This window comes from Rhineura floridana, chromosome 12, assembly GCF_030035675.1.
Source record: "Rhineura floridana isolate rRhiFlo1 chromosome 12, rRhiFlo1.hap2, whole genome shotgun sequence".
Classification (NCBI taxonomy): Eukaryota; Metazoa; Chordata; class Lepidosauria; order Squamata; family Rhineuridae; genus Rhineura; species Rhineura floridana.
This window is the reverse complement of record NC_084491.1, coordinates 24,859,530-24,873,705: the sequence shown is the minus strand read 5'-3', so window position 1 is coordinate 24,873,705 and position 14,176 is coordinate 24,859,530. Positions and strand designations below refer to the sequence as shown.

Genomic DNA, 14,176 nt, shown 5'->3' with positions numbered 1-14,176 from the left:
TGGTCTATCAAGCCCAGTATTGTCTACTCTGACTGGCAGTAGCTCTCCAGCATCTCAGGAAGAGAAGGGTTTTCCCCATCACCTGGGGCTTGACTGTCTTAAGTGGAGATGCCAGGGACTGAACCAGGGACATTCTGCATGCAAAGCAGTTGTTCTGCCACTGAGCATTGAGGGGGGCTTGTTCTGGCCATTGCCCACAGTGAGCACTAGGGCTCTTCTTGCATTTGTTGCCATGTTGTGAGGTTTGCTGCAATGGTGTTCAGCTCCCAGTCCTTATACCAAATCAGACCATGTTGAAAGTTCTTCCAAAGGCAGTGAAATTGACAGGGTAATATAATAGAAGTTTGTAAGACACCAGATTCCCCGGTCTGAAAGAGAGGACTCTCTCACACACACATGCATACACACCCACACGTCGGAAGGCGCTTTATATCACGTTAGAATATTTGTTCACTTGGCTCAGAACGATCACTGCTCTGACTGGTAATGGCTTTCTGATGGCTGATAAAAAAAAACTATTTTAATGGGGAAATGCCTGGGATTTAACATGGGACCTTCTGCCTGCAGAGCATGTGGTCTACCGGGATGGTAGGGAGCAGCCTTAACTCCCTCCTTTTAAAATAGAGTTCTAAGAAAACATTATTTCTTTTTCCTAGGCAGGTCAGAAGCATGACCCATCAGAGCCAGGTTAATCTAGGCTCCATAGTCTGGGTCTAAGATTCTGAATTGTTTCTATAGGCAAGAGAGCGTTAGGTGGGGATAGGTATCCTGTACCCCATCAGATGTTGCTGGACTCATGCTGGCTGGGGCTGATGGCAGTTGGCGTCCAACAACATCTGGAAGGCCACAGGTTCCCCAACCCTGGAGTAAGAAGAACCTTGGGTCTTATTGCAGAGGGTAAAGACTCTCCAAATTTTGGAAAGGGATGTATCTTCTCTTCTGATTGCACCTTGCAATATCTGTTCCAGCCTTCTCCAATCTCCCCCCCTGCAATGTTGCTGGACTCCAACTCCCATCAGCCCCAGCCAGCATTGCCAATGGCCAGGGATGATGGGATCTGGAGTCCAACATCAAGTGGAGGGCTCCAGGTTATTATTATTAATAATAATTATTATTATTACTACTACTTCTTCTACGCCTGGCTCCCCAAAATGTCTTTTCCACTGCCAGGTTATATCTGTGCAATGCCATATTTAAGAGCCCCCACTTTCCTCTGCCTGTCACCTTTTAATGAGAAACAGACTACAGATTATCGCAGCTTTGTTCTAATTAAAAAAATGTGCCCAGTCACTCCATGTCTCCTATGATATCTCTGCTGATTTTAAGAGTTTGGCCTTGGGCTTTACAGTAAAATGGTCACTTCGTGAAGTGACCCTATGCATTCCTTAAGCAGGAAAGGAACCTAGGCAGCTGCCTTATAGAGTCAGACCATTGGTCCATCTCGCTCTGTATTGTCGACACTAATAGGCAGTGGCTTCTCCAGGGTTCCAGACGGAGTTCTCTCCCAGCCTTACCTCGAAATGCCAAGGATTGAACCCAGGACTTCTGCATGCAAAGAAGATGCTGTACCATTGAGCTGTGGCCCTTCCCCCAAAAGGAAAAAGAACACTGTCGTGAATCTCAAGTTCTGAGAGATCCACTGTGTCTCTCACATTCACCCTTCATGGTGCAAGTATCAACATTTTAAAACCAACAGCACACAAACTATTTGGTGAGCCCCACCAAAAAGAATCCTTTAATATATAGCAATAATGAAACAAGATACACAAAACTCAACAGAGCTGTCAGCACTTGGACACAGGGACTCCGTGGCTCAGGAAACCTGCCCACGGACAATGGTTTGATTCTTCACAGGCAAGGTAACCTTTGGGACCTCTATGACACCATCCCAAATGCAACCTCAACTGAAGTAGGTTCCTGAGCGAGATGGAGGGGAACGGCAGGTCAACACACCCTTTTTGTGTTTGATTTCGACTGACTTTGTTGCACTTATTTCTGGGGCTCAGGATTAAAATGAGTTCTCAGCATCCAGATCCTACTTTGGTGGGACGCACACATGTCAAACGCAAGGGACGGCCCCCAGCTATGGCTAAATGCATCAAGTCTCTGGATAGTGCACACAGCCCCATGTGGAATGGTCTATATTACAATCTAGGAAGCTTATGCACATTTATACAGAGGACTTTTGCCCCAAGGCTGGGAAGCCCTTGAGACTATACAACAGAGTGATGTGGCTTGCTTTTAAATATTTCCTCCCCTCCCTGCCCCCTTTCCTCCCCCCTTGCTTTTTTTTTTTTTGTTTCCTTTAGTGTTTCTACATTATTTACATTATTGTGCTTGTAGACGGATCCACTGACAGATGGAGACAAGTCTGTCAGGTTGCGTCCAGGGAACTGCCTCTTTCTTCCCATCAGACACATTCCTTCTTCGTTGTGGTAGTCTGTGGGGAGAAGCAATGGAAAACAAAGTTTTCCAGCTCAAGCTCTTGTGGGTCTCATGGCCAGGAACCAACGCTTCGGAGCCTGTGCACAGGTTTCGGATCCTGATCCCTGTTTGCTCAGTCACTTCTGCGAGGCTGGAAACCATAAAAGAGAAAAAGGTCTGCTACATCCCCTCTCAGGACTGGGGAGTTTGGACAGGCAGAGCGGGCTTCTGGGGGCCTCCAGGTCCGAGGACATGCAAAAGCAAGTGCGCTCCGTGTACATCTTCTTCCGGACGCCGTCAGTCACTGCTCTTTTCTCACAGGAGCTTGTGGCTTAAGAACGCTAGGACAACGTATCAACAGGGAGGAGCCAGTTTCTTTCTACAATGTCTCATCTTTTAGGTGCTCCTCCCAAGGCTAAGATCCAGGACAATGGGCCCAAGGAAGGGGCAGAGTTATCGGCTGTGCTAACATTACGGGAAGCCCTGTGGCTCCGTTTCCTCCTTCCCTGGCTGTGGGTTGTATAGGCTGTCTCTCATGGGGGCAGCTCAGCAGAGATGATACCTCTGCCGCGTGGCTAACCTAGCACCTTGCCATGGCCTGAGCAATTCGGTCACAAGGAAGTCTTCAAGGAACGGCGCCCCTCATCTCTCCTTGGGGTTCAAAGAGCTGCTGATACAGCTAAAGCAAAGCTGTTCTACTGTCCGCGGGAGCCCTTCTGGAGGGGAGACTACTCGGACAAAACGGGATGGCTGCCTGGCCAAAGGTTCTTGGGCTGCCTTAGAAAGGGGCTGACTCGCTGGCAGGATTCTGTGGGCACTGCCACAATACCGAGGCAAGCCCCCCCCCCTCTCAGTGGAAGCCTGGGAAACCATGGGATGCGTTATGTGAATGTCGAGGTGTTTGTGTGTGTGTATGAGATGTGCAGATGTGTGTGCGTGGTGTGTGGCGCTTGGTGACTGTTCCATAAAGGGTGGCTTCAGTTGTTCTCAAACAATGAAAGCAGGTCATCGTTGCTATTATTGGGGAGATCAGGGGGTCCTAAGTAGGACAGCAGCTCATCTGGGTTCGTCAGCTCAGGAAGAAGCTGAGGGCAAAACACAAAGTACAAGGTTAATTAGTATTCTCCTCTCAGGTCTCCCCTCCCCAAACCCCTTCATTGGCTTCCTGCTGCTCCCGGATCTGGAGCAAGCTTCTTGTCCCTTCCTGTGACTGTCACTCGTCCAGCTCCATCACCCTCAACTTGCTCCCTGAAATGACTCTGCTCACTTCTCCTGGCGGCCCCTTGGGCAAGCAGCGCTGACTGGCAGCGGCTCTCCAGAGTTTCAGACAGGGAGTCTCTCCCAGCCCTCCCTGGAGATGCCGGGGATTGAACCCGGGGCCTTCTGCATGCAAGACAGATGCTCTGCCACTGAGCGACGGCCCTTCCCTTATGCCTGGAACTGCTTCCAGGAACATCTCCATGCAACCGCCTCCCTTATTTCCTTTACATTCCTTCTCAAAATGCACCTTTTCCAGGAAGCCTTTTGGATGGTCCCCCTGGTCCCTATTGTAACATGTAATTGAAGTAATCACATGTTCTCCCCCTGCCTATCCAAGCCTGCATTTCCCCCTTGCCTCTGTTGTTCCCCAGTCTTTGTTTTTAGATTGCATGCCCCTTGGGGTAAGGATTTGTTATATCTGCCCTTTGTAAAGGGCAACACACATAAATGGTGCTATATAAACCAACAACTGCTACGCTTTGAGCCGAATGGCAGTGCAAAGAGCATCCCAATCAAAACCACGTTTGAAAGATTATTTAGGGGAATTCCTTGCAAGATGTCTTGAAGCAAGTCTGCGTGATGCATTGTGGAAAGGCCAGTTTGTGATCACTCACAGAATCGAGGCACGGGGCTTCATCACACTGCCAGCCCAGCTGGACTGCAAAGGACTTGTTTGCAAGGCAACAAACTCCTTCTCCCATCACTGTTGACACTTTTTTAGATCGGGATGGAGAACTTGTGGTGCTCCAGATGCTGTTGGACGCCAACTCCCATCAGCCCCAAGCCAGCATGGCCAATGATCATGGATGATGGGAGTTGGAGTCCAATAACATCTGGAGGGCCATAGGCTCCCTATCCATTAGACCTTCACCTCGAGTCCTTAGTCCTGACACGTGAGTCATGATGGCTTTAAAGCTGGAATTACATAGTGCTGAGAGGAGCGAGGCAGCAACAACTCAAAGGTTATAGTACGACCGGCAAGAGAGGTGAGGGGGGAATAAGCGTCACATGACTTACATCAAGGGAAGGCTCAGACCCTTCTCCAGGTCCTGGCGGGCCCCCCATCCCAGGCCCAGGATTGAAGGCGAGATCCCCTCCGTGTGCCTGACCTCCTGATCCCGACTGTCCCATGGGCTGCCGTGATTGTGGTGGGGGAGGGTTCCGATGGTGGAGCTGCTGCCCCGGTTGGCTGCCAAGATTAGGATTGTTTAGCCCTTGCTGCATAGGATTGTGGGAAGGCTCCATCCTGTTCGACGGAGGCATCTAATGTTGCAAAAGAAGGGAACAAAACAACCTCTGAGAAACACACTGTGGACACAGGTTATGTTCGAAGCACGGCTGCAAATACAGAGGGGAGATGACAGCCATCGCCTTACACTTTGTACCCCCATGCATGGCCCACCACTATCTTTGGAGCAGACCCAGAAGCATCTCACAGCTACGTTGCTGGTGTTTTTGCACATTCCATAGATAACAGTGCAAGTATTTCCTACTTCTGGGTGCTGCACAGACAGAAGAGAGGAATATTCAGAGGTGTAGTCATCCAGGGCCCCAGGGGATCTTAGACCCTTTACTTTTTTGGGAGCCACTCAGCATGAAAGGACAGTGCATTACCCACTGAGAAGAGCCCCAATGAATGTCAGTTGCAAGCAAGCATTTATTAGTTCCTACTTTAGAAAGTCCAAGACAAATTGTGGAGAATGAGAATTCTGTAATTGCAGAAGAAGGAACAGTGGACCCTGATGGTAGCATCCCATCTACATCATCAAGCAGTTTGGTAGCAGCAGGAGATAAATGTGTAGGCACTGAATTCAGGAATCCAAGCAATATCTCTGACAGGAGAAAGGACAGTCAAATGGTAACAGTGACAGAGAAGCAGAAAGCAGTAGTCAAGTCTGGCCAGATAATTCTATCATCTTAGAAGGTTGTATAATCTTCAGAAGGGGCATGGCTGTGACTACACTGCTGGGTATATGCTGTCCTTGCACTGGGAGAATATGCATCTTCCTTCTTCACATGAGACCAGGAAGTGGGAGCCAGAGAGAATATGTGCATACATATAGTGGGTATATGTACATACCCACCCTTTTTCTTTTTCTCAGCTGTGCTATCAAGACCCTCCCAGTGGGATCCCCATTCGTCTGTCTTTACGTAGTTAGTAAAGATTTCATTTTAAGGGAAGGGTTGTTGCTCAGTGGTAGAGAACATGCTGTGCATGCAGACACTCCGTGGCATCTCTAGTTAGGGCTGGGAAATACTCCTGTCTGGAGCCCTAGCGAGTCCCTGCCAGTCAATGTAGATACTGCTGAGCTGGATAGACCAATGGTCTCAGGTGGTATAAGTGCTGAGGGCTGTTGCACTTGTCCTGCTTGCAGGCTTCCCGTTGGGGCATCTGATTGGCCACTGTGAGACCAGGATGCTGGACTAGATAGGCTCCCTTTGGCCTGATCCAACAGGGCTCTTCTTTGGTTCTTAGGGCAGCTTTCTATGTTTCTCTTCCACTTAGATTTTCATGTAGGATCTGCCACTTTAAAGCATTCAATGCTATCTGCTGGAGTGTTCAGTTCTGTGCTGCTGTTAATTAAGATTTTAATGCCTGCCACTTGTTATTGCTTTGTAGTTGCCTTCCCCCCGCCTCTTGTATTTTCCAATTTTTACTACTATAGTCTCCTTTTCCAAAAAAGGAAAAGGATCTAAATATTAAAAAGCTAGAACACCCATGCACACGTTGTCCTCCGGAATTTTTGAGTTAATTTTAGTAATCTGGAACTGCACTGGGCATACTTCAAGCTTGCAGGATCTACTTTGTTTTCCCCTCCCTGGAATGCCCCCAGGTCCACCAGGTGCCAAGTGCAAAAGAGTGACTTAGAAAGGATGTGGAGGAGGAGATGGAATTAAGGAACATGGCCCCTTTCAATGTATTTCAGTTGAGCAACTGAACTCACGGTCCTTTCACACACAAAAACGTTCCTGTTCCTATCCCACAGATTTCTTTGTTTCAGCAGCTTAATTTTTTGGGGAGGGGGAGTTGTTGCCATTGCTAAACAATTGAGAGTCAGCAATCTCTGGTAATCTATTGCAAATCACCCACAGATCTACCAGAAGATTCTGATCGACCTTCTACCCACCCCACATCTACAATTTGTTTCAGCATTATTGACCAAACAGCCTGAATATTTTTGTCATTGGAATTCTTCTCTGCTCTTAGAGGTCCAAAGGCAGCCTTTCCAAACCTGGTGTCCTCTAGATGTTTTGGACTGCCATTTTGATCAGCCTTAGCCAGCACAGGGGTATGTGATCTGAAGGGCATCAAGTTGGGGAAGGCTGGTCTAACAAACAAACGCAGATTTAAAGATGATGACTTTTTACATTTTAAGTTATTTTAGCCTTTTGGTGATTTTTCATCATAATTTCCCCTGAAATTCCCCACAAATTACACCACAGTTGTCACAGATAGCAAACTACTGTTGGTGAAGAGAAGAAAATCCATGGTGCAAAATGCTATTTCCCCACATTTCTCGGCTACAGTGTCAAAGAGAGCTTCACGTTGCTTCACGTCACAGTGAGTAGTTTAGCAAAAGAGGTGGGACTCATTCACTGGCTAAGTTGGGTGTTAAGAACTTGCAATGCCCAGTACCATCAGGGATGCTAAATTGGGACTAACCCTATTCCATGATAAATATTTAAGCATAAATGCAATCTGCAACAAAATGTTGCAGCGTGGATTGCTGCTGTTCAAGAATTCTAGCCACTCTGTTCCATTCTCCCTCCCTGCTGGTTTTGCAATTTGTGGCCACTGAGTATGCTCAGTCCTCTTTGAGGTTTTTTTGGTTCCCTCCGACTTGATGAAGGCAACTGCTTGGTTGGGTGGGGGACCTTTGGCTCTCCAGACGTTGCTGAGCTACAGTTCCTATCAGCCCCAGCCAGCATGGTCAATGGGCAGGGACAATGGGAGTTGTGATCCAACAACATCTGGAGGGCCACCTGGTTCACCATCCCTGGTTTAAGGTTACTGTTCCCTCTGTGCAAGGCAGATGTTCCCTTCCGGTATCGCAAGCAGTGGCTTCCAAGAGAGCTACGGCCTCTCATCCTGATGCATTCAAATGGCTTTGAACCTGGTTTCACTGGACTAAGAAAAACCGTGTGAGGCTGTCCAAAAGGAAGGGGGCAGCCTCTTAGAACTTCTGCAGAGTGAAAAGTGTGGAAGAAGCCCAGAGGTGAGATCAGAAGCTGACCCATGCTGCCATAATGCCAACTGTAACAGACAACGGCAATGCTTTTCAAAATGTCTGGCTTTGGGGAACTTTTTTCACATCCTGGTGTCCGGAATAGTCAGTGAACTCTTATGTGCAGCAGAGAACTCTGGGAAGTGCATGTAGGCAACTGCTCAGTTTTATCTATAAATTAAATTTCTATCCCGCCATTCCTCCCAAAGGAATCCAGGGCAGCATACCTGCTGTCATGAATTGAGGGCGCACCCTTCTCTAAGGGTTCCTCCAGAGGACCTGTTTATTCAACATTCGTCCTGATTTGCTTGCACAAAGCAAGGTTAGACTACGGCTGTGGGCACACTAAAAGCAGTCAGAATGTTTTTTTCTAGCTGTGTTTTGAAGCAACATTGTCCTCTGCTGGCCACAGCTCCCTTCCCCACTGCTTCCTTCAGACCTTTCAGGACTGCCCACAGCAAAGCATTTGGCCAGTCACTGTCTCTCCTGAGCCTGCAGCAAAGCGTTTCCATTGGCCACACCTGGAAGACAGAGGAATCAAGCTACCAATCAGTTGTGAAACCTCTGTGAAGCTGAATGTAAAAAAAAATGCACCGGAGCTGATCCTATGAAGTTTTAAGAGTAGAAAGGGATGGAGTTGGACTAGTGTTGTGTGCCCCCATTTTGAGAAAAGAGTGGTAGAGATGCACTGGAACCAGCACCACAGTAAGTTTGTCTCTACCCTATGTCCGGTCTTTATTGAGCGTTTGCTCTGATTTCTTCAAGAGGAGGTTATCTGACAATGAATATTTACCCTGACTTGCTTGTGGGGTGTCTACATGTTTCCTTATTAATCATTCATCCATCCCACACTTTCCAGTGCATTTCCTTGTCACTTTCCAAACTCCCCCCCTCTGCACAAGTGGATCTGTTGTGCTAAAGTGACAGAGCAATTTAATCCACTTTAAATGCACAAACCTAACTTTTTGGCATGTGCTTCAATTCCTCCTGCAAAACAGTGACAGTTTGGAAGTGTCCTAACATTCCTCAGATGTTTGTGTATTTATTATATGCATGCACCGCCTTTTTTCCAAGGCAGTTTACAATTTAAAATATTAACACAAACCAATGGTAAAAAAATATTCTCAGGCTGACATCAGGAGCTGGTAGTGCTGGATCCCTAGTCTGGCCTTCTTCTTTTTCTCTGCCCCTTAAGGCACAAGGTTAAGTAGCCCCAGAAATGATGGGGAAGGGCCTGCCCCAATAATTTTTTGCAGGCCATCGACAGGCCCTTCAGAAGCTGACAGTCATGTGCTCCCTGGCCTAGGCATTCTGCTTCTTTTCGGAGACAAATGGTAGTCTCAAGAGAACTTTCAGGGAAGCTACTTCTACTGTTACTGATCTTTTTTTGAGGATTCCCCCAATGAGCTTCCGAAAAGCCCCAGTTTTCTTCCCCTGGTTGAAAGCCATGGGGCTACACAGCAGGAGTGGGGAATCTCTGGGCCTTCCAGATGTGGTTGGACTTGAACTCCCATCAGCCTCAGCTAGCATGGCTAACAACCAGGGAAGATGGGAACTGTAGTTCAACAACATGTGGAGGGACACAATTTCCCTGCCCTTGGCCTATATTAAGGAGAAAAGGCATTATTTGCTCAGCAAGCTCTACAGTGCCCCCTGGTGGCTAATATAGGGAATCCAAACAAAATCCTGCAGCCTCTTCTCGTTCGCAACCATGGGCAAAATCATCAGCCAAATTCCTGACTGTTGCATGAACTGCATGAAAATTACATTCAGAACCTCTGGAAACCGAGGATACCTCTAAGGCTCTCAGATTCCAACACGGTTTTCTGAAGCTATTATTACAAAGGTACTGCCTCTAGGAATAGATTAGGGGTAGAGACACACTCACTGTTCTGCCGTTCTGAAAACGGGGGCACGCGACACTAGTCAAACCCCACCCATTTTTACTGTAAAACCTGATGGGATCAGCTTGAGTGCTTAAAAAAAAAATCAGCTTCAAACAGATTTCGCAACTGATCGGCAGATCGACCCGTTGCCCCTCCAGAGGTGACTCATGGAAACATTTTGCTGTGTGCGACTAGCCTAAAGGTGGGCAAACTCATTCCCATCCTAAGTGTCTGGAGGGCATCCACGTGCTGCCAAGGCCTCTCCCCTTCGCTTTATGTCGGAAGCCGCTTAAATATTTCAGGAATCTACAATGCAAGCTTTATAGCTTCACCCACTCTAGACTCCTCCGAAGTCGAGTGTCAGGATTGTTGCACATTGGAGGGCGGGGGTATGGTGGGGGAAACAAATCTGTTCCAGGTACATCCAAGAAAACAAAGAGGGTTGAGCAACTGCAGTGGCTGAGATCCCAGGAGGAACAGCTGGTGCAGAAGACCCACTCTCCTCCATCCCTACCACTTCCCACACCATTCCAAGAGGAGATGCTTGCTGACCTGTCCAGTGATGGAGGGAGCAGGTGGCTTTTCGGGAGTCAGCAGGCTGCTGGGAATGTCAGACTGGTAGGAGATTGGGGGAGGACCCGAGTTGAATTCATTTAACGTCGGGGTGCTGGGGTTCACAGTAGGGAATGAATCTGGGAAAGTTCCAGGACCAGAAAAGCTTGAACCTGTGAAGGAGGGGAAATTTTCCAAATTAATTTGGGAAAGGGAACAAAAAATGGCAAAGAATGATTAAGGACAGAGATGATTCTCCCCATGTGCAGTGCAAGGACTGAAAGGTGGAAGAGATTCTCAGGACACCAGAGAGGGACAGAAATGTCAAGTACCAAATGTGTGAGATGGCTGAGAACGCTGCCCTTCTTTTTAATTCCTAATGCACTCGATGTTGAGATCCCAGCCGCTGGGTGCCCAAGATTGCTGTCAGAAATGGGTTCCTGGGTGTCCAAAAATAATGGGTTGCATCTGATGGTAGTCCAACTCCAGGTAGACCCAATGAAATCAATGAACCTAAGTTAGCTATGTCTGTTAATTTCAGTGGGCTACTCCTAGTAGGACTAGCATTGGATAACAACGCAGTATTCACTCTGTTCTCTCTCCCCCAACTCAGCCCTTTGCTCCCATTCCCTACCGTAATTGCGCTCCAGTACGTGTAACTGGAAGAAACCACAAATTCTCCCCCTGTGTACCCCTGCCTGCATTTCTCTCCCCTTTCTCTGTTGTTTCCCAGTTTCACATTTCTAGATTGTAATCTCCTCAGGGTAGGGACCTGTTCTCTTGTGCCCTGTAGAGCACCATGCAAATGGATGGCACTATATTAAATAAATAAATAAATAAATAAAACAGTGTTACAAGGATGAAAAGATCCAAGAACAGCACACTGTACGTAACAAAATATTAATTGGGGTAACCAGGGAGTCAGCTTCACGCACTGGATAAAATGTACCCGGGACTGGCAAAAGACCCATTAGCTGGACTCAACAGTCCATACTGCAGGAAGGCAGTACTCCCATGAAGGAGAGGGCTGCATCCAGCAGCCATTGGGGAAGGACGTCACTCGGGTAGAGCATCCGTTTGGCATGCAAAAGTCCCTGGTTCAATCCCTGGCACCTCCAGGATGGGCTGGGAGAGACCCTTGTCTGAAACTCTGGAGAGTGGATGCCAGTCAGTGCAGACAATGCTGAGCATGTCAGCCTGGCTTAGCATAAGCAGCTTTCTATGTTCCTGTCTGTAGAGAAGCAAGCCCTCTCCCATGTCCCCCCAAAGAGCGCTCTGTCCCAGATGCTGACTCACTTTGGCTGGTGTAGTCACTGCTGCTGCTGCCGGAAGACGCAGGTTGCAGGGGACCAAAAGGCGAGGGGCCGGGTCCCAGGGCAGCAATCATCTCCATGACGTTGGGCATCACCATATGGGTGGGGCTCATGGTGCGGCAGCGCTTCAGCACAGGCCCATCTTGCTCCTCCTTGATGTGGATGTCAGGCTTGACAGGCACTGGCTTCCAGCTGCACATCGGGTCAATGGTGATCTCCTCGTATTCAGAACTAAACAAGAAGACAAGGGGAAGGATGGTCAGGGAAGACCTCTGGGAGGGGCCAGCGGGTGCTTTGCATGCAGAAGATCCAAGGTTCAATCCCTGGCATCTCCAGGTAGGGCCGGAATATTGATGTTCCCGAGCTAGATGGATGAATGCCCTGACATGGTATAAGGCAGCATCCTATGGGTTGTATCTAATGCGGGCCCATTGAAATTAAGATGTGGCTAACGTAGGTCCATTAAGTTCAGTAGGTTTACTCTAAGTAGACATTACTTGGTGATGAACCTATGTTCCTGTGCTAGCAGGAAACACCAGGTGCCCATGCAAGATTCCCTGGATCCAGGCCTTTTGTGAGCTGGCACAGCTTTGCAGTCAGTTCTAGCACAGAGAAAAATAAGAGAAGATGTGTGTGCTCTCGGCACAACCTCAGAAGTGAGGAACTGAACCATCTCAACGCCTTTGTTGTGATCCAGCAGCCCTGCCTTACAACAAGAGTCTATAAGCCAATTGCTGCCATTGTGTTTGCCTATGGGATTGCAAACTCTGTTCATCAGCAATTAAGCAGCCTCTTGTTGTTACAAGCATCCCTGAAACCTGGCTGCTTTTGAGATCCTTTCAGACCATGTTGGCCTTGAAATGGTCCTTGCATCGTCAAAAACCAAAGGCTGAAATGATGTTCAGGGCTGCCACATCAGGATAGGACGGCATGTAAACACAACCCCCCAAAAGAAAAAACTTCCCAGGTTGGTGGCACATCCCCAGGTCTTATTTATTTATCTTGGCTCAAAGATTTGTCCTTGGCAGTGTTAGATCTAAAGGGGAGGGGGAGTAATGCAGGGAATTATACACCAAGGCAAGAACATCACTGCCTCACTGCCCAGCAGGTTTGATCTGGTTCCTTCTTGTTTATGTAAAGCAATGCTGTCGTTTTCCCCCCAGCAGTGATGAATTGGGAGCGTGAGGCCCTCAAATGGTGGAAAGGAAGTTTTGCATGCTAGCTGGACTTCATCTATGTATTCTGGCACAAGGACGGCTCGTCTGTGACAACTGGTGCAGCAGGAAACAAGACAGCAGGATCTCTGGGGCCAAGAGGAAACTGGGAAGTATAATCAGCACGTAACTCTGAGGAAAGGGATGGATGGCATTGGGGGAAGAGGAAAATAAGCCTGGGGAATCTGTTGGAAGAGGAGGGTGTAACTTCCCTAAACCAGGGATGTTGTTGGACTACAGCTCCCATCATCCCTGACCGCTGGCCGGGAAAGACTTCCTGCCTGAAACCCTGGACAGCTGCTGCCAGTCAGTGTAGGCAATACTGAGCTAGATAGACCAATGGCCTGACTCAGTATACGGCAGCTCCCTATGTTCCAAAGATGCTGCCCTTGTTACAGTGCACTGCCATGCAATTCTTGGCACACATTCTAATGCGCATTCAAACTGTCTTCCCATTCCGATCTCATTCATCACAACAATCACAACTGTGAACATCTCTGGATCTCTCAGGTTAGCCAGGCAGGCCCTGCTCAGGGACATAGTTGACAGAGCTACTGCGCTGCATGCAGAAGGTCCCAGGTTCAAACCCTGACTTCTCAAGTAAGGCTGAGAGAGAATCCCCTCTGAAATCCTGCTGCAAGGGGGTGTGACAGTGTAGAGCTAGAGGGACCAGTGGTCTGACTCAGGTATAAAACAGCTTCCCAGGTTCAACACAAGATGCAGAGTCAGCAAAGCCTGTTCAGTTGTGGCTCTGACGTTGAGGAGGGATTACTGGCTTGTAGAAATCACGGCAAGGCATTAAAAAATATTCAAATCTGGGCACGGCGATCCTTTATGACTCGGTGTTCTGAAAGTCAGAGCTCCCTCGGGTTCTGTGTTGGCAATATTAGAGCCGATTGGCATTTTGTTTTTCATTGTATGCATTTTGTGTGGCCTTCGAGGGCTGTGCAATCGTGTCTTGTTACTTGCAACCGCCTGAGAGCGTGGGACATAACCTGAATAAACTAAACCAGGTGAAGGACATGAGGCCCAGGACAGTGGCTGTCCAGTGACTCAGCTGCGCTTCAGTAAGGATTTGCATCAGGATGAGCAATCCCCATTCTACTGTTTCTCATAATTTTCTGGGTTGTATATTTTTACAGGGGCCGTGGTTGTAGTGGGCAGGGATGGGTGCTGGAGCCCATCTGTTAGGCTGAGTGATGCAGTTATATAACTTTAGACTCTGGACTTAAGTATCTTGGGAAAGTGGAGTGAGCCAGCCTTCTTGTGATCAGAGGCCCTCCTGGTAACTGCTAGGGCCA

The 14,176-nt window shown here is 48.2% G+C and overlaps 1 protein-coding gene and 1 long non-coding RNA gene across 7 annotated transcripts in view; one reads left to right on the top strand and one right to left on the bottom strand.

Moving 5' to 3' along the window:
• The window catches only part of LOC133368787 (uncharacterized), a 37,164-nt gene that overhangs the window by 6,003 nt on the left and 16,985 nt on the right, over window positions 1-14,176 (top strand). The gene's annotated exons all lie outside the window — the stretch shown is intronic.
• The window catches only part of ZMIZ2 (zinc finger MIZ-type containing 2), a 141,099-nt gene continuing 128,628 nt past the window's right edge, over window positions 1,706-14,176 (bottom strand). For all 6 annotated transcript variants that reach the window (XM_061593399.1, XM_061593398.1, XM_061593400.1 and 3 more), the window contains 4 exons: window positions 11,645-11,892; window positions 10,349-10,521; window positions 4,702-4,947; window positions 1,706-3,509 (listed from right to left, as the gene is read on the bottom strand). In XM_061593399.1, the coding sequence (XP_061449383.1) occupies window positions 3,402-3,509; window positions 4,702-4,947; window positions 10,349-10,521; window positions 11,645-11,892 (775 nt within the window). In that variant the 3' untranslated portion in view covers window positions 1,706-3,401. The remainder of the gene's footprint in view (window positions 3,510-4,701; window positions 4,948-10,348; window positions 10,522-11,644; window positions 11,893-14,176) is intronic.